Source organism: Protopterus annectens, chromosome 2.part0 (assembly GCF_019279795.1).
Source record: "Protopterus annectens isolate FY-2018-M chromosome 2.part0, PAN1.0, whole genome shotgun sequence".
Taxonomy (NCBI): domain Eukaryota; kingdom Metazoa; phylum Chordata; order Ceratodontiformes; family Protopteridae; genus Protopterus; species Protopterus annectens.
In genome coordinates, this window is record NC_056728.1 from 1002814041 (window position 1) to 1002833273 (window position 19233).

Below are 19233 nucleotides of genomic sequence, written 5' to 3' on the forward strand. Positions count from 1 at the left end.
ATCCCATGACTTTTTAGCACCTTCTGGGACCACCATTTAATTCCTGATATAGGATGATGTGAAGCATTCTTAGGTAGTAACATATTTATTTAACCTCTCTAAGTAATAAATGAGAGTACTTTAAGGCTTTCATCCACAAGAGTTTTAAAATCAGCAGTAAACTTACAGAGAGTATATACTGTTTTAGAAATTTATAGGCTACAGTCTGGATTCTTAGGTTACTAAAATGGCAGCTTCTAGTAGCATTCCAAAGGATAGATGGCACATGAATGCAAGCTGTCTGTTCATTTTTCATACTTTAAGCATCCTGTTCTTTTTTTTTTTGGTTAATGTCTGCATCATCTTGTGTTATTATACATGTGCTTCTTTTATTACCTGGGTGTGTTACCTGCCCTCTTATATGTGTGATATCCCTGTTACCAGTCTTTTAATGTAATTACTTACTTCTACTGCTCTAAAACATGGTTTTATCTTGGATCTCAGCATAGTATAGTTACTTTTCTTTACATACCACTGACAGAGTGTCCTTTCCTACTCCTTCCAAGTAGTATTCTGGGATCTCTGAAAATGATGTCTCTGTACAAAAACAAAACAATTGGCTGTAAGATCTAGCTAGAAAAATGGTATTATACCAGGGAAATCCACTGCATGATATCACTGGATATAATGTCTGATAGCACATCCTGCTTTGTTAGGGATGGTCTGCACTTCTCCTCCATGATGTTCTCATACTGGCTAAAACACCAGCTGCCCCTAAAGTGACTTTTTAGGTAAAGTTTGACTTATGGACATTCCTGTATAACAATTTCCAGTTCTGAAGGCATTAAGGTAGAATTGTTTAATGTCAGAACCATGAACAGTAAAGTGCCTGAGTCTGAGGCCTCCTTGACCCTCAAAACATTCGTATTTATATTGCTACTGAAACTTGGTTCCAGTGAAATAGCAGCACTCATTTGCCAGGAGTCAGTGCATTCAGGTACACTGAGTGCTGTGGGGTGTGTCAGGATTAGTTTTTAACTCTATCACGTCACACCAAAATTTCGTATGACACAAACCTGGAACTTACAGAGATCTTAATAATCAGAAAGATTAGTTTCAACAATTTCTACCAATCAGAGATCTATTCTATGATACCTGGCAAGTATCATGCTTATCTTGCCAAACTGAGAACATAATTACCCTTCGTTCATCTGGCAGACTTATACAAATGGTAATATGCCCGAAGAGTCATTTACTTTGTTAATGCCAGTTTCATTAACTTGACAGTTGGTTCTCTACTATAAGAGCAAATCTCCTTAATATAGTCCTTACTAGCATACCCCCCCATCATTTGTCCTCAGCCTTGTAATAACAATCACCCTGGTAAACAGTCTGACCATCAAGCGGCCATCTTTCCTTAACACCCTTGCCACAAACTCTATAACCCCAACTACACTTAAGGAATACTCTGTAACCAGTTTGGATTTACTGAGTATAGTGATAGGTATAAATGGGGAAATTCCCCAAATGACCCCAAACTCAAAATGACATAAAGCTTCTCAAAATGGTATTCATGCCTAGCAAAATGCATTTGGGTGTCTACCTAAACTGCAATTAAATACAGTTGCAAACTCAAAAATAAACACATGTGGTGCAATTCTTATCTCAGCAGCCTCTATAATAATATAAATTACTTGCTGTCTGCATTAAATCTCCTCTCTCTGGTTTAAAATGTACTTAAATCTGGCAAGTAATAACCTCAAAACCAGTTATGAGCTAAATTTTGCCACCACCACTACCACCAAAATAATTGCAAGAAGGCCTGCTGTAATTATATTATAAATCCCAGAAATGATCAGCTTCATGCATCATGCTCTTTGTTGGTTATTATCTGCAATATCTTGGGATATTATAGCATGTGCTACTATTACTATATGGCTATGTTACCTGCCCTCTTATGTTGTGTGACATCAAATCTTTTAGCCTATTTTTACTATTTTTATTGACTTGTAGTGTTCCAAGATATGGCTTCTCAGCACAGCATGTTTGTTTTTTCTATAAATACAACTACTGGTGTGTTCTTTCCTAGACCTACTTTAATTATCAATTACTTGTACAGATATTTGTAGCTAGCAGCCTGTCACACCTATTCAGATCCTGAAGCCATTTTTAACATCCTAGCTGACAAATTCAGCTCAAATTTCATTTCTCCCATTCATTCTACTATACCCTACACCATCCTAAATTAGCTTCTTCAATAGTTACTCTGGAACAAGTCCTGCATTTACTGTCCAAAACCAAGAACAATAGCAATGTATGTCCTGATAATATTCACATTTGCTTTCTAATAAGCACAATGGATAGTTTATCAAGCCACCTATCAATCAAGTCAGTCTAAGCCTCTTCACTGTCTTTGCCTGTGATGCTTCAAGAACAGTCATTGTGGTGTCACTACATAAGGACCGTCTCCTGCAGGTCTTGCTATTTATAGGCCTATAAGCTTCTTCAATATAATCTGCAGTTTTTGAAGCTTATTAATCAGCTAATAAACAATGATATAGGCAACCTTCAATCCACTGACTCAACTCAATTTGATTTCATGAAAAGTAGCTCCTGTCATCTAGCACACCTGAATTTGCCTAAGGCCTTTGATACCATTCTTCATTTGGGTATTACTGACAAACCTGCAAAACCATCAACCTCTATGTTATCTGCTGGATAACAAACTGACTCTCTGGTAGACCACATACAGTAATGGCTGGAGTTACCAATTTCAGTCAAAGAAATGTCACGAGCTACATCACAAGCTCCTTCTTTTTGGAATCTGTTTCTCTGATGTGAAAGCAGAAACTGAAGCCCTTTGGCTGACCAAGTTTACTGCTGACTGCAAAGTGGACACTGCTGTGAATTTTCCTTCTGACACCCAGATTCTTCAACAAGGGCTTAATCAGAATAATGTGTAATATAGCAACCATGGGTTCACCATCAATGGAAAAAATGTACCGTAGTTATTTTTGGAAAATAGAACATCCCTAGTTTTTCCCATATAAATAACGCTTTCCAAAAAAACAAACACAGTAATTAGAGATCTGGATGGGTTGCTGAAAAAGAGCTTTCTTTTGACAGCCATGTCTTAACTGCAGTTAGAAAATCCCTTTACCTAGCTTACCTAATATCTCAGGACATCTCCAGATCCAAAGAAGTCATAGTTCCACCTTTGTAACTACCCCTAAACCTATCTATTATCTTAACCCAAACAGGCATTCAGATGATTAGTTGGAAAGCAGTCAAGGGTCTCATAACTAACTAACCCAATATTTTTTTTTTATTCTGAGAACCTGTTTAGAGGAATGTTCCTAGGGATGGAAGGTTATGGATGAAATAAACTGGGAGGAGGGCAAAGCTCCACTAGAAAATCTGTGATACCTATCTTCCTGAAGGCAACTGTAAAGATATGTCCCATAGAAGAAACCTCAGTGATGAATGTGATTCATAATCCCTGTCCATTTTTAATAGGTAAATCCATAAAACCTCAATGTCAGAAAAGGAACTTCTTCTTCAGAGTCAGATGTGAGAACTGTGATGACCACATGCAGGGAGAAACACTGGGGTGAAGATAACAACTAATAAATAGGAGAAAATAAGTGGGGTACTCTTAATTAAGAGACCTGCTCCCATGGAATTAGATCTGGGAGAGCCATACAAATGCTTTCCCTGTCTTATTATTCAATTTGCTTATTTATTTATTTATGACTTGTTTACCAGGAAAGTCCGACTGGATTCAAGATCCATTTTCAGTGGAAGCAGAGGGAGAAAAGCTCCAGTGCAATACAAGTGAACATTTACAGTGACATCTAACACAGACATGGGAAGGTGCAGTTTTATACAGTATATGCAATAAACATGGGAAGCAAGAAATCAGTAGTGCAATTATATACAAACAGGCTTAATCTTCATAATGGCAGTCATTCATTACATTACTTTTACAGTATTTACACACATTGTTCAAAGGTTCATAGGTTCATAGGTTCATACTAGGCTATCTGCCCAAGGGCATTTATAAGCCTAGCCCATAGTTATGTGGCTTTCGCCACCCCTTTAGTTTGAATAAAAACTATGCCTATCATTTTTCTGTGCATCTGTCAAGCAGTGACACTGAAGTAATCCCTGGGGTATATCTGCGATCTCCCATCCATTGGTCAAGATTCCTCTTGAACAAGGCCAGCGAGGTGCTCTGCCTCACATGTACCGGGATTTTGTTCCACAGCATAGGGAGTCTCTGGGTGATGAATCTGTCCCTCCAGCACGTTCTATTTATAACCGTGTCAAGGTTTAAGTCTGCCGCCCTTGTGGTTCTGAGGGATCTAGATTTTTGAGGTGAAGCATATTCATCAAATCTGGGTTTGACATGGCCTTATATGTCAGGCACAGGTCACCTCTGAGCAAGCGGTATGAGACTGAATAGAGCTGGAGTTCTTTCAGTCGGGCAGCATAAGACATATTTTTGAGACCCTTTATCCTTTTGGTGAGGAACTTTTGGAGCCTTTCAAGCTGCAGCAGGTGTCTGGTCAGATACATTCGAACGGGCATTGTACTCAATCATAGGTCTAATGAGTGATGAGTACAGGGGGACGATGACCTCCCTTGATCTAGATGTGAATCCCTTCATGATCAGGTGGGCGATATAGAAGGTTTTCCTAAGTACTTTAGCAACATGAGTGTCAAACGAAAGGCTACTGTCAACTTGGGTCCCCAGATCCCTGATGACTTTTTCTGTGCTCAGTGGATTGCCACCTATATGGTAGCTAGGGGTAACCTTGTTTTTCCCGAAGGGTATGACTATGCATTTTTTGGCGTTTAACTTCAGGCCATGGCTCTGGCACCAGTTATCCGTTTCTGTGAGGCCCTTCTGGAGGATATCTGTGTCAGATGTGTTTTCGACTATGGCGCCCAGTTTGCAGTCATCTGCAAACTTTGTCAGCCATAACCCCCCTGTGTTTGTGTGTTGTAATTTTATTGTGAGTTGTAATTTTATACAGTTCCTCTTTTTAGAAGGTATAGAGAGTTTGGTAAGGAGAGCAGTTAGAGGATAGAAGAATGGTTGAATCAGGTGGAGAGCATTAGCAGTTTGGTTAATGTCTGCCAGACATAAGAAAACATTTTCAGCACTGAAAATGAATGGACACATAATATGTCTAGAGGAGTGACAGCAGTCCTTTTAGGAACTGTTACACTGAAGTTTCCTCTGATCTATGCTGTGAGATAGGAACCAGAATCAAACCCCATTCTTAAATAGGAACTTTGTTATAAGTTCTCATCCTTTATGACTTATTCCATAATCTTCAGTGTCATCTTCCCAGGCTGCGATAGTGAGAGTGGGAATGAGGTAAATACTTCTTCACTGCATTAATCATGAAGCATGCAGCTAGTAGAAAGCAAACTCAAAAGCTATTTCTCACTTGAACAGAAGAAAAAGATTACTTCACCATAAACTCTTCTGAGGGACTATTGGATTTACCGTATTCCCTCTAGTACAGCTGTTCTAAGTGTGTACTTTTAACTCCCAGTGGGTGTGGCTTGAGCCTTTAAAAAATGTAGTTAGCACCTTACAGTTCAAACAGATATTCATATCTCTGGAACCATAAGAGTTACTAGAAAACTGTAAACGGCAAACTATTCAGGATGAGTTAATCTCTACATTAGTGGTATTCATTCAGTACTTTAAACTGGATTTTATAAGCCAAAATAAAGGCAGTAAATATTAATTTTGTAATGTTGTATAAACAGCTTATGATATCTCAGTAACGATTCAAGCAAGACACATACTGTCAGGAGAATTTTCTTCCTACAGCTATGAGCTTTCATATGAGGTTATGCAGTTCTGTCTGTGTTACCTGAATGTTGAGATATTTAGAGAAATATGAAAATTATAACAATACAAATAAACTGTACTTTTCCGTTAGTGGGGTAGTAAGCCAAATTCTGTAATGGAATTTTTCCTAGAGGAACAAACCCTTTAACAAAATAAAGGAATTAACCATTACACTATTGTCTACATGTCATTTCTTGCTGTATACAACAACCAGATTTATGAAATACCTAAACAGTATAAATTGAGCATCCACCAGTTTTGCAACATTCAAGTTCACCATGCTTGAAATTGTAAAAGAAACTGTCCCAAAGACTGTGAAGAAACTGTAGCAGTGGACTACCAGGTTTACGTACTGTAATATGTGACATTGAATAAAAGGATATAATTTTTGTGAATGCCCCCTAACAACTGTAGATTTAAAATTCATATCCATGCATTCACAATAACTGTAAATTCCCCTTAATGGGATCATTGTTGTTTGCCCTACGAAACAGCCGTAAATGTGTTTTTTCAGTTAAGGTACGTACATAGAGCAGGAGCACTGCGGAAAAGTCATGTATCCCTTCTTAGTATTACATTTGGTAGAAGGGTAATTAGGATCATGCTTAGGTGTACAAAAACATGTTCTGATTTTGTGTGGCTGGACAGGAATAACAGCAAAATATGTAAGGATTTCTTTTCTGTTTTACGTCATGCTACCTGCTGAAGGACCCCACGTTTCTATCTTCCTACAATTTGCAGTGCTCGCCACCACCTGCATTCCTATTTGCCCTAATTCATGTGGCGAAGTTTACATCCAAAAAATGAAATATTTTCATCAATATTAAAACAGATTAGCACTTTCTTGCCTCCTGTTTAACTGTGTCTTGGTCAGCTCTGATCCATGTTGTTTGCATTTTAAATACATTATGATGACTGCTGTCCTGTTAATGGAAAAGTACCCAAATAAACAGTATACAAATAATATTCAACATCTCTTTAGCTGCATTAGACAGACGTCAAATAGCAATACAATTGTGTTTACCATGATGTATGCTTTAAGATGAAATCTTCTGATACCTTGTATATAGCACGGTTTTAGAATTATTAATAAAAATATGAATAAGCAATATTTGATGCCTAGAGACATCAGTAGGATGTAACTGCAGAAATGCCTGGAGGTGCACACAGCTGTAAATTGTTAAAACAGTCTGTCCTACGACTGTTCACCCTTACTACAGTGCTTAAAGTGATACTTTTTTACATCATTCTTACATTTTTGCTGTGTGACACAGCGACTAATTGAGAAGGCTTCACATTTTGACTGAGTATGCTGTGAGTAAGTGATGACATTTATACATGTCATTTGAAGGTCTATGGCATGATGGCTAGACTTGTGGCTGGCCCTGCTTCATTATGAGCTGATTATGTGAGCACTGCATATGGAAATCTGGGCCTTTTTTTCCTGATCAGCAATGAATGTAGACACTTGTCCAGGTTAACAGCAATAAGAACACACAGACAGTGTTCATGGGCTGTAATCTGTAATAGTAAACATGCCCTTTAACCAAGCACCTGATATGCCAAAGGGGTGTGGCTTCCACAAGGGTCCCGAAATGTTAATATGTGTGGACATCTTGGATAACCATGGGTTACCACACTCTTAAGGAGTCTTGTCGACTTAACACGTTCATACAATATAAGATAATAAAAATAATAGAGAATAGTAATTGTAATTAGTATGATACGTGTTACTATAGCAGCCTTCATGAGCAAAACTCTGATATTTAAACTCTTTCCAGTTTCTCAAGAGACAGAAGCTCACCTTTTTAATTCAAGAGAAAGCATTTCAAAAAGTGGTTTATGCAGTGATTATATATTTCACTGAAAAATACTTTTTATGGAATAGGATCTGAATGAGATGGCAGCCAGGAGACATAGATAAAGAAGCTGTTAATTTAATTTTCTAAAACTTGATGCCTTCTGACAAACATGCTTAAGACAAAAACCTAATGAATTTAATTAACTTTATTGAGAAAACATTTAAAAAGTATATGCCCCACAACTACAAACAAATTAGCATGAAGGGAAAGAAAATAGATTAATAAACAAATAAACTGATGAAATCTGGGGAAAATGAAGTACAAATATTTGCAAAACTGGATCTGGTCTTGAGGAATCTTGTTCTGTACTTTGCACAAATCTAATCTGAATACTTGAAAATTATTTTAAAACAATATAGTCATTACTAAAATGTGAATTATGATGAGCAGATTAATATAATTCATAAGACTAGTACCAGATCAGAGCAAAATCTAAGTATACTATAAGCAATGGCCCATTGGCACATAGCTGTTTCTCTACACAAAAGATTCTGAAAAAGTATTGACTTTTGAAACAAAACCAGAAAATAAATGATAGACATACCTCTCAAAGAATAAGACATATTTAACTGGCATTTGTTAAATGCCTACATTTACTGATGCACAATGTGTGCATGGGGGGGCTATACAGAAATGTGAAGTGCTACTGCAAAGCACTAAGTACCACAACCTGGAGTATTTTTTCCCACATAGTTTCAAAGACTGCAGCTAAATTGGTTAGTTATTCACATGAAATACATGCTTTTGCACTTATGGGCAAAAACACATATTTATTTGAGCTGTAGATCTAGCCACATTCTGTGAAACTAGTTCATAGGTTAGTACTAAGCTAACTGCCCTTGTGAGCCATTTTAAGCCTAGCCAATTATCCCTTGTGAGACTCAAACTCTGCACCTTGTGTTTGTAAGGCAAATACCGTAACCATTAGGCCACCTGCCCAACCTTCAGCTGGAAAGAAAAACACTTGTACTTAAAGCTTCGCTGATTGTTTCTGAAAATCCCTTCGGTGTTTAGGAGCATACATTTGCAGGGTAAGATCTCAGATCACAATAAAAAAAATGCAGTTGTCATTTCCTTTTTATAGAAGCTTTACAGCTGTTTACTGCCTTGAAAGTACACTGGTATTACTAATGTCCTAACCATAAAATGCAAGACAGCTTCAGATGGAAAGCAGTTTTGTCCCAGAGGTTCTTGTCAGGTACTGAAAGTAAAATAATTCAACCAAAAACATTTGAAGATCCAAAGATAGGAAGAGATACTGGTAATAGAATACCTTCTGCATGACTGCATTACTTCTGCTCATCCTGCAAAAGGCACACAGACACACACACACACACACACACACACACACACACACACACACACACACACACACACACACACACACACACACACACACACACACACACACACACACACACACACACAAAGAAACTGAGATTACAGAGTGCACTCATTCCATGAATCATATATCACAGTTGATGCTGTTATCAGTTAAATGCCATTACCAACAAACTGCCAGTATTGAGTTTCAGCGAAAAAAAATATTTGGCCCATTAGAGCTTATTGCAAGTTGCGTTGAGATCTTCATACCTTGACTTGAGTCAATAATTGTCACTGTAGCTTTGGCTTTGGTGCCAAGAACTGCATTCAGTGGGGAATTCAGAGCCACTTCAAAAACTTCTGTGCCTTCTTCAAGTTCATCATTGATAATTGTTATACTCCAGGTCTTAGTTGTCATTCCTGTAATAAGTAAACAGTTTAATTAAGGTTGTGAGCACATTGTTGCTAAAATATGCATGCTAATTAACCAGCCCAAGGGAGTGAGTGAATGTGTTGCAGATGTTTCAGTAGCTGGGTGTAATCTTGCTGTTCTGCCAAGAAAGAATGCAAAAACACATTTGCTTGCTTAGTATTTTACTCCATCAGCAAGCATTTATTTCTAATTGAAAACTATGGGCAGAAAAAAGAAAAAAAAAAGAGTTTCTAATATGTCTTGATATTCTCTGCAGCACTGATGCCACTGCATCAAGCTAAGTGATTTGTTCTACACCCCTAATATACAAATGGGTGGGTATTTTAACACCATTCTACCATACTTTCATTTTAACAGTCAGGGCCGTAGCTGGCTCATCTAGCAGGTGCCGGTCCCTTAAACGGTGCCACTCCCCTTAGCTTGTCAGGTGAAGAGAAAAAAAAAGACTGTTTTGTACAATATGCTTCCTACAAATACACACCTTGTTTCTCTTCATGCAAAAAAATGGTGCTTCCTACAGCAGAAAATCATTGCAGTGCAGTCCACAGGCGTTTGGTACAGGCACTGGACAGTGAGTGCAGAAGTCAGGTCAAATATCCAGCATTCTAAAATATTAATTACATTATTCATGAGGAAAGGAATATGAGGGCAGAAGCTATGGACATAATTCATTCTGGTTTTGTTTATCAGCACTGTTATTGGAAACAGTAAGATTTGACATTCTGTGTACAGAAATTACCGACTGAATAATAAGTGCAGAAACTACAGACATAATTCAGTCTCTTTCAGTTTATCAGCACTGTTATTGGAGTCAGTAAGATTTGGTTTGAATATTATATCCACTTAAAAAAGACGAATGAAACCAAAGTACGGTCCAGGGTCATAACTGAAAAATAGATGGGCTTCTACAGTAAAATACAAACTTTAATAAAATTTGAATAAATAAACAAAATACAAACTTAAATGAAATAAAATAAGTGAGCACTTTCGCAATACGCCTTATTGCCTCATCAGACTTGCATCATTTCACAAAGCAACCACATATATAAAGCAGAAGTAGCGAATCAGGTCCTGTATACAAATTCCACCCCCAATTAAATTTCATAGTAACATATAAACAGGGTAGAGGCAAATATGCTATTCAAGTATCATTTAAAGATACAGATGCAAAAAACAAAAATTGGTATATAAATATATATGCAAGCTACCTTACCCCTCACATTTTCAAAAACGGTATCAGAGAGATAAGATCATTTAATCCTTTCCCATGGTCTGCATGCAATCTAATAATCCATGTGGATTCTACAACTTCCATATAATTCCTGATGTCACCTTTCCAATCACTTTCTTTGATAACAACCACAACCATGAACTTAAAGACATGCTCTACACCAGTCTGTTTAACATGCTTGGAAAGGGCATTACTAGGAGATGAGATCCTAATATCATAAATGTGTTCTCTAATCCTCTGTTTCAATGCTCGATCTGTTTAACCTAAATAAAATGCACTGCACAATTGACATACAGCTAAATATACCACATGACATGTATTGCAATCAGCCCAACCCTGAATCTATATCGCTGGCCCGTGTCGGGGTGTATAAACTCAGAAACATTACTGAAGTATGAACAATAAGTACAAGACTGACAAGGTTTAGCCTGTAGATTGCTGTTCCCCATTATTATTTAATGCTCACGGATAATATAACATCCTAAGTATCGATTTCTTATCTTAAAACAAAACTTTGGATTTTCTCCTACCAAATCTTTAATCTCATGGGATAGGGTTAAAAGTGACCAATATCGCTTAATAATATCCAAAATGTCATTACAGTTACTACTGAAGAACATAGGGACACTTATAGCATTGGTGCCTTTGGCATTAAAAACACTACTATTCTCTATTCTTTCAGGGAAATAGGGTCTACCAGACCGATTCCTGATAGATATAACCTCATTGAGGCAGGTGGACACTTCTCAGCCACTATACCCCCTGTCTCTAAATCTCATCCTCGACTCAACCAATTCCTCTGTAAAGGCATTATCATTCACAAATAACCTGGACATCCTTAACCCCTGACCCTTAATTATATTACGGAATACATGATTCTGATGCATACTACGCCTATGTAAATATGCATTCCTATGACAGGGCTTTCTATAAATACCTGTACTAATAGTATCCTCACTCAATCATGTGATCTCAACATCTAAAGAATATATCCTATCATGAAACTACAAATATTAAAACTTAAAAATTAGCATACACTGTTAGCATATCCATCAAACTCCTGTAAATTAACTTCATCCCCTTTCCAAATTAAAAATAAATCATCAACAAAACGTTGATAAAATAAAATATTAGATGCAGATCTTTCAAACTTAATAATAGCTTCTTCCTCCCACCAAGCCATAACAATGTTGGCGTAACTATTGGCACTGGGTGTGCCCATAGCCATGCCATCATTTTGCAAATAACAACCATCAAACAAAAACACATTATTCTCCAGTACTGATTCCATGAATAAACATAGTGAATCAATAAATCTAAAATCAAAAGAGCTGTAATGTGATAGATAATTTTTCAGCACCTCCAAACCATAAGCATTACGAATTGTTGTAAAGAGGGATTGAACATCCCTAGTTATAAATAAAAAAGATGATTCCTTAGTACATTACCTTGAAAAACGTAACAAATCTTGTAAAAAAATGTTTAGAATCTCTCAATATATAACAGTTATTGTCCACTACAGGTCTCAGATAATTCTCAATGAATACAGAGAGAGTCTCTGTACACCAGCCCCTCCCAGTCACAATCAACCTGAAAGGAGGATGATAAGGGCTCTTTTGTATCTTAGGCAGTGCTTGTATAAATGGAATCAATGGATCCTTAACCTGTAAAAAATTGCAAGTATCTAATGTAATCAACCTGCTCAATAAACATTCATTCAGCATAGTTGAAATTTGACGGTGCATTTGTGTAATGGTGTCATAATTTCTAACAGTATATGTAGATGGATCACTCAACATCATTCCCATGGAGGAAAAATAAAAAGATTGATCCATCACTACAGTCATGCCTCTCTTGTCGGCTGGCCGTATCACTATATCAAAGTCAGATATCAAGTATTCAGAGCCCGCCACTTACCATTAGACATATTATAAAACATTCTGCCACCAGGCCTACTACCAAAATAATTATGTATATCCCGTTCACAGAATTTACCAAAAATCTTGACTGTAGGTGGTATAACAGGCATAAACAAACTAGGTTTTTTCAAGATATTCCCCTTCTCATAAGTATTCCCATCTCTAAACAACAGCTTCAAGTAGACATTCCTCAGAAACATTTTCAAGTCTACAACAGTATCAGTTAAAATCGCTTTATTTGCTGGGATGAAATTAAGTCCTTTCTCAAGGACAACTAACTCTTCAACAAATAAAGATTTAGATGAAATGTTCCATATTAATGATCCTGTACCTGTGACCACATTTATTTCAGAGTTCTGTTGGTATCTATGTCTGTCTGTATTTTCCATTTCATTTGTCCAGTGTTTTGTAACCGATCTCATACCCATGCTTGTTTTTGATTGATGGGTAGTGGAAAAGACTGAGACACCCAAAAATAATTATCGGCAGTATTCAACGGCCTAATGGTTGGATGGGAAGACTTCCTTCTTATGTCAGTGCCCAAGGGTAGAAGTTCATTCACAATGTTAGTCTCCAATACATTAACTCCACCTCTAATCATACTACTATTGGTGGTTTTGTCAGTCCTAGACACACACCCATTACTATTCTGTTCAATGGAATTGTTAACTGACAAAGATTCAGCTGTAGCCAATATGTTGGGAACAGGCTCATTGCTAGTTTTAACCCATTCCACCTCCTGTTTCAACCATGTAAAAACATACCCATCTTTAAAGTCTTTCAAGTCTCTGACTAATTTCTTTCTTTTTGATAACAGCAGCTTCTTCTCAAATAATGTAGTGGAGTCAACCATCTCAAACAGTCTCCGATCCACCAATGAAGGTGGAAAATCTTGGTACAGTCTCTCATGCTGTTCCTTAATCTTATCAATAAGTAAATTCTCTTCGGGTAGAAAAAAATTTAACAAGCAATTTCAAACATCTAAAGCTAGTATCTACATTCAGCTGCTGCCATTTAGATAATAAAACAGGATGGTGATTACTGTACATAGGCATACAATAACGCTAAACAAGCCTCGAGATGCTGCCTCTTAACTGCAGTCTTTTTAATTTGAAAAGGTCATCTTCCAACTTATTCACTTGTGTGCAGAAGGCCAGCATTTTCATACTCTCATTCTCATTCAGTATCTGCTCATTGTCATAGTCACCATTCAATAGGGGATTAACGTTGGTGCACAAACACCTCAAGAGTGCTTTAGTACCAGTGTTTAAATCAGTGTTCAAATTCCTCCTGTTGAAGGCATTTTCCAAAGGATTATATGCCAGTTCAATGTTATTGGAATTGCCTTCAGCCATGCTTGCCTGCAGCATTGATTTGGATACTGTTGATATCTACCTCTGTTGTACATAATAAAATATTCTTAACTGAACTACAGTGTATGCAGACTTTTATTCTGAAAGATACAAGAAAATTTGGCAAATAAAGGAAAGACTGGCATCTGTTCAGTTCTGGATTATTAAAAGATAAAAACATTCATTCAAGTCTCATTACACTTTCTTTCAGTTATTTTCAATTCATTCCAGTATTCTACAGTCCTTTCAGTTCTTACACTTGCTATCATAGACACCTGAAGAACATGTCTCTCAATCATAGTAGTTCATGGCAGTGGGTTAGCCATGGTGAGCACAATACTTATCCACATCAGAATGCTATGTGTTAAGGACCCTAGAGCCAATACTCTGCTGAAGTATAAGCAGTCTATTACCTAGTGAAGCGAACACTTAGCCAATGTCTAGCCACTACTTCTAACTGTTTAAGACTGTTTTCTGTCAGTTTCTTCCAAACCAAGTTAGGTTCATTCAAATCACAACCAAAACTCAGACATATAGACCACACCTGGCTGATAAAATCCTCCACCTCACAAGAGAAAAAAACTGTCATTCATTTAATGTGCATTGGCCTATGGTTATAACCCCTCTCTTTCCTTCTACCACACATTGGAATATAATTAAAATAGGCTACAATATTTATTTTAATTCAAATTACTGAGTGGGCTGATTAAACTGATCCTTTTTAACCATGAACATGACTCTTCAGACAGCAACACAGAAAATCCTAAACAAGTGTGGAATAAAAACATTGATAATCCATAGCTTCAGGCCTAATACACAAACAGGTATAATAATTTGCAGAAAATTAAGATGCAAAGAGCAGGAAACATGTCATATAATGATAGTTGAATAAAACATTCTATAAATGTCTGACATGAAGTGAGCCCAAAAAATGACATTACTTATTGTTCACTCAGTTAGTTAATACATTGGTAGTGGATCCAAATAGTACATACATATTTACAAGAACATTTAAAGACATTTAACTAGAAATCATTCAGACTGGAAGAAAATGAAAACTGATACAGATTTCTAAAGCATTTCACTGAGGTAAATGTTTAGCCATTATCTCTGTAGAAGTTCAAGGTGTTGATCTTCACTAGGCGCACTCCATTTGATTTTGGAGGAGTTTTAAATTATGGTGATTCTTGATGTCAGTTTGAAGATGGTTCTATGGTGCTGTGGCAGTTTTAGAGAAAGATTTCTCTCCACTTGATTTACCAAAATGAGGCTTGGCCAGTAAGACTGAACCATATTAACTGTCCCTTAGACAGTAAGACTGTTGTGCTAATGGTAAGTAAAAATAAAGAGGGAGGGCAGTATTGAAGATGTAGACTTTTGTAGAAAAGTATACTAAAGAAGAGTGTGCCTCTGCTGTGGCGTGTTGTCAGTTGCTGACAATAGTGAGACTGGCTACCTGCTAAAATAGTAAGATACAGTTATTCTTTACAGTTAATTGCAAAGTACGGGTACTGGTTGAGCAGTAAAACTCTGTAAGGTAGAGGCTATACTCCAGTTTAGGGACAATTGCTGGAGATTTTAGAAGCTGTGCAATTTTACAGTATAATCTTATCTGGGCTAAGAACTTACTTAATTCAGATTTGCATTTGTTGTTTAAAAGTTAGGGAACAATCAAATGTTCCGCTTATACATATCTGTTGTGTGAAGTTGGAAGGGAGTTGTTATATGGATCTTTGGGGGAGAGGAAATTACAGAATTGCAGACTTACAAGGGTTAATGGTAAGGTTGTTAATGGTCATTCAGTGAGACAATTTTGTGAAGATTTGTTGCAATTTTTCTTTCAGTATGTTGAAAGTTTCTATTACACTCCATGAGCAGTTTGATATTTGCATATAGTAAAAGTTTGAGTATTGGGAATTCATACATAGCCATTCAAAAAACCATGAGAAAAAAAGTGGCCCTCAGCACTGAGAAGTGTAGCTAAGGTAGGCCAAAAGGGCTGCCATTATGGGTGCAAGGTGTTTAGGAGAGTGACTGTCAGTTCCGATTAGTCAGTAATGCAACACCAGTATTCATTTCCATACTGGCATTTCTAAGTCCCAGCACATAAATGAATTTGTGTACCTTTTTTGTGGTTGAAGTGAAGATTGTTAAAGGAAATAACAGTTTCCTGAACAGTCATGAGCTGTTCTTTGAAGTTTGCTAGTGTTCTACTTGGGTCCATTTTAATTTGCGTCATGGTGACAGTTGGTTGGACACCCAGATCCCAGGTTGAAAATGGGAAAAAGGGGTTGATGATGATTACAACAAATCAGCAAATATTGAGCCAAAAGAATATGTAGAATAAATGATAATGCATGCAAAAGCTGTCATCAGAAAACAGCCTGAGATTTAAAAATGCATTAAGTATTGCTTGACGGTGGAACCAGAGGATAATATTTAAGTAAAAAACAAAACAAAACATCACAGGTCATGGCATGAAGTGTAAAGAATGAACAAAACTAGAGTTTGTTGTAGGCATATTGGTAAACAGCACACATCTCAGTGTAAATTTAAATGAAAAAAGTGATATGCTTGTGGTAGAAATGGTTTTCTATAAGAACATATATGGCTTATAACAAAATGCTTGTAAAAGGTGGTATCTTGAAATGAAACTTAGCAGTGACTGTCGCATGTTTCCTAAACAGGAAAGTAGAGAGCACAAATGATACACAATACAAAGTGTCAATAAAAGGAAGTATTGTCTGCTACATATTAGTACAACATGTAAGTCTACAAAAAGATAACTTATTCCTAGTAAAATGCAGATAGAAAATAAGCCTGTAAATGTTGAAGTAGACACTTGGAAGTAGTATAATCCAGATGAATCAACAAAAAACAGGTCATGCAGCTGTGCAACCTACTAGTCTTCTACTGGAACTGATACAAGAGAGCATATAGCAACAGTGGTACTTGTAGACATGATGGTGTCATATAAAGAACCAAAGGAAACATTACTTTTGATAATACAGCAGGGTAATGGCCTTAGTTTACTTGGAGCAAACCAGGTAAATAATATTTTTGTAGAATAAGGTTGTGCAGTGTACCCATGGAAACTAGAATAATCAAACACTGTCCTGTTACAGATGTAACTGTCACGTTTATGAAAAAGTTTTGAAAAGGTGACTTAAAATAAATGAGACAAGGTTTATGCCATATTAGTCCAGAAGACTAGGATTACATGTGAAAGGTGGCTGTATAATACAGAAATTTACCACTATAGTCTCTCAACATCAAACTTATCCTGGAATGACTACGACAGGGCCAATGTTAGCATTTATGGGCCCCCCAGCAATTGTCATGTTGGGTTCCTGTGGATAATTCAAGCCTAAGAATCACCCCATCAATGGCACTCCTCCTAAGCAACCTTTTAGTTTATGGTAAGAGGTTTCAGGAGTAGTAAACACAGACTGAACTGTAATTACAATGGTCTTGCAATATGACAGGCCTATGTACCATACCAAGCTGGCCCATTCCATAGAAGGGCATTCACTATGACTGGCATTTATGTGTAAGGGCATTATATTATGTTACAATAACCTTATGTATACATCTGGCTTTAGGTGAAATGGTTCCTGAGGTGAAGGGCTTTTTAGTGCCCCCCACTGACAACTACTTCCAACACACAAACACCCACCTATGATCCTTCTTGTTTTCCCCCATCCTGGCCTCTTTACATTATACAAATGACTTTTTTTCTTCCTTTTCTCACATTTTTTCTTTAATCTTCAATGTTTTCCAGATACTATGGTTTTCTAGATATTCCAAGGTACATTTCAGAGCTTTTTTATTTTTATAAATAACATTTTTCATCCAGTAATGGCCTAAACGAAGATAATGACAAAGGAAAGAAATTTAGTGTTGTTGTTTCACTTTACTTTTCTTTACATCCTTTCAACCCATCCTAACTGGTCAAGGCTGCACTGTAATAACTATGTATGAAATAACTGAATTAAGCCAGGGTACGGGGGCCACTAGACTTCCAAAAGCCATGGCTTTATAGATGCTCTGAGTTGCATGTTAGAGCAATTTTCTAACCTGCTGATGCAGTGATGATCTGAACAAAAATTGTGAGAAAAATCTTTGCAGTCTTATTTCTATTTAATTCAAGGAAGAAATAAGTTGTGTTCAAGGTTTAGTGTTCAAAGCTGATAGCTCACAGTAAAGTCAGAAGACAAATGTTTCTGAGGATACATACATTCTTTTTGGAAATATTGCAAAGATAAATAAAACAAAGAAACATATCTCAAGCTGTTACTATAAGATGTACATACAACTTATGCCTCCTTATCCCTGTCCCCAAAAGATGTCCACCTATATATATGTCTGATGATTAACTGTGAGAAAAGTGAAAAAATAATGATCACAATAATGTATTCTACATTATTGTTCCTACATGGTGCACTGCACCTGCACAAGATAATAGTATATTTGTCCACCTCTGAGGTTTAAAAGAAAAGTAAAAGATATAATGATCACACTGTCCCCATTCCCAACACAAATTGCAATAATCTTCTGTGCAAACCTCTGTGGTTTGTAAGGAAGGTTAAATAAATAATTACCGCTCTGTCCCCAGCCCACACATAGCCCAAACTGACATTATGTGCACACATCTGATTGTGAGGAAAATTGAAGAAATAGTGTCCACTCCATCTTCATCCCTTCCCCCAACACACACACACACACACAAACACACACACACACACACACACACACACACACACACACACACACACACACACACACACACACACACACACACAACCTACTGCAAACATTTGTGCACACTGAGTAGGACCAGTTTTAGAAAAGGTGGGGTGTGGGGGCCAAAACAGATCCAAATGAAGGTGAAATGGGGCCCTATGCAGGGTAATAAATTGGGGCCCCCTGAGCAACCCCCCCCTGCGGCAACCACCTACCCCCCACAGCAGCCCCGCTCCCCAGGCATTCCATTGTTCTACTACTTGGCTATTTCTCCCCAGTTACCAAAAATACCATTTAAACCTGTCAGTGTGCATACTGCTTTATTTACTTCTACAATGATTACATATATTGAAATAAAGTAGCACAAATACTAATATCCATATGCTAAACCAACAATACAGTCTGATGGTGAAAACAGACAGCATGACCAGTAAACTTCTCTGTCCTTGAAAGTCAGATTCAAATGGCATAAAACCCATATTCAAAATAAAATGCATCTGGTCAGTGGAGGATTAAATT

General features: G+C 37.1%; 1 protein-coding gene across 1 annotated transcript in view; it reads right to left on the reverse strand.

Moving 5' to 3' along the window:
• Positions 1–19233, reverse strand: part of FREM1 (FRAS1 related extracellular matrix 1) — a 1066140-nt gene that overhangs the window by 240811 nt on the left and 806096 nt on the right. Inside the window, exon 31 of the mRNA XM_044060374.1 lies at positions 9307–9456. Coding sequence (XP_043916309.1) covers positions 9307–9456 — 150 coding nt within the window. The remainder of the gene's footprint in view (positions 1–9306; positions 9457–19233) is intronic.